This window comes from Poromitra crassiceps (genome assembly GCF_964638095.1).
Source record: "Poromitra crassiceps genome assembly, chromosome: 13".
In the NCBI taxonomy this organism is placed as follows: domain Eukaryota; kingdom Metazoa; phylum Chordata; class Actinopteri; order Beryciformes; family Melamphaidae; genus Poromitra; species Poromitra crassiceps.
In genome coordinates this window covers 2,369,854-2,370,749 of record NC_139644.1, presented here as the reverse complement: position 1 = coordinate 2,370,749, position 896 = coordinate 2,369,854, and the positions used below count along the sequence as shown (strand labels likewise).

Below are 896 nucleotides of genomic sequence, written 5' to 3'. Positions count from 1 at the left end.
GGGAAAATAAAATAAAAGCTAGATACAGACAGAGCAGACCTCGCTCCTTAAAGCTACAGTGTGTCACTTTTGTAGTGCAGAGCCTTTGTCTCCCCCTTCTGGCACTTCTGGCAGTGCAGGAACATTTCTTTGATCTTTCCGCTTCGTTGTCACACAAAAACTGGAAGCAGCTTCAACATGTTTAAACACGCAGAAATAAAACCTGATTCTTTCATTTGATGAAGAAGAGGAAAAGCACCTGATGTGTGTGATCAGGAGGAAGCTGTGTCATTATGTAATATCACTAAACTGATCTGTGACAGAGGAGAGAGTCAGCTTCACGTCTCACCTTCCTCGCCTCCTCGTCCTCTCTCTCCTCCGCTCGCGGGGCGATCGGTCCAATCCGGACACAGCTGGATGCCTCTCTCTCCTCTGCTCGCGGGGCGATCGGTCCAATCCGGACACAGCTGGATGCCTCTCTCTCCACGGCTCGCGGGGCGATTGAGGCAGCAGCAGACGGACAGCAGCCGGCGGCGCAGGAGCGAGGGGGCGTGGCCCCAGCTGTGGCGGCCCAGCCGTCTCCAGGGGCGACGGATGCAGGAGCGCTCGCGCCCACACCACTTGGCCCTCGAACGGGCACACACTTTCAAAATGGCCGCTGTGCAGTCCATGTCTATTTCCCGATTGGTTCAGAGGCTTTCCAGGTAGAGGGGGCGGAGTCAACAGGTCAGAAGGCTGCTATTAGCCCGGAACACAGCGGTTACCGTGGTGACATGGGACCCACGCTCTAGAATGCTGCGGTTACCGTGGTTGCACTTCTAGGTTACCTTGGCCACAGAAGAAAAATGTTAAATCAGCATGATGACATCAGCGTCCAGTCCGGGCCTGATTGGTCCTCCTCCCCTGTCAAGCCTCAC

The 896-nt window shown here is 55.0% G+C and overlaps 1 protein-coding gene across 1 annotated transcript in view; it reads right to left on the bottom strand.

Moving 5' to 3' along the window:
• The window catches only part of LOC310787869 (protein TANC2-like), a gene marked incomplete at both ends in the record, with an annotated part of 70,480 nt that extends 69,830 nt beyond the window's left edge, over positions 1-650 (bottom strand). The window contains one exon of the mRNA XM_083649329.1: positions 329-650. Coding sequence (XP_083505455.1) covers positions 329-650 — 322 coding nt within the window. The remainder of the gene's footprint in view (positions 1-328) is intronic.
• Between the last annotated feature and the right edge of the window lie 246 nt (positions 651-896).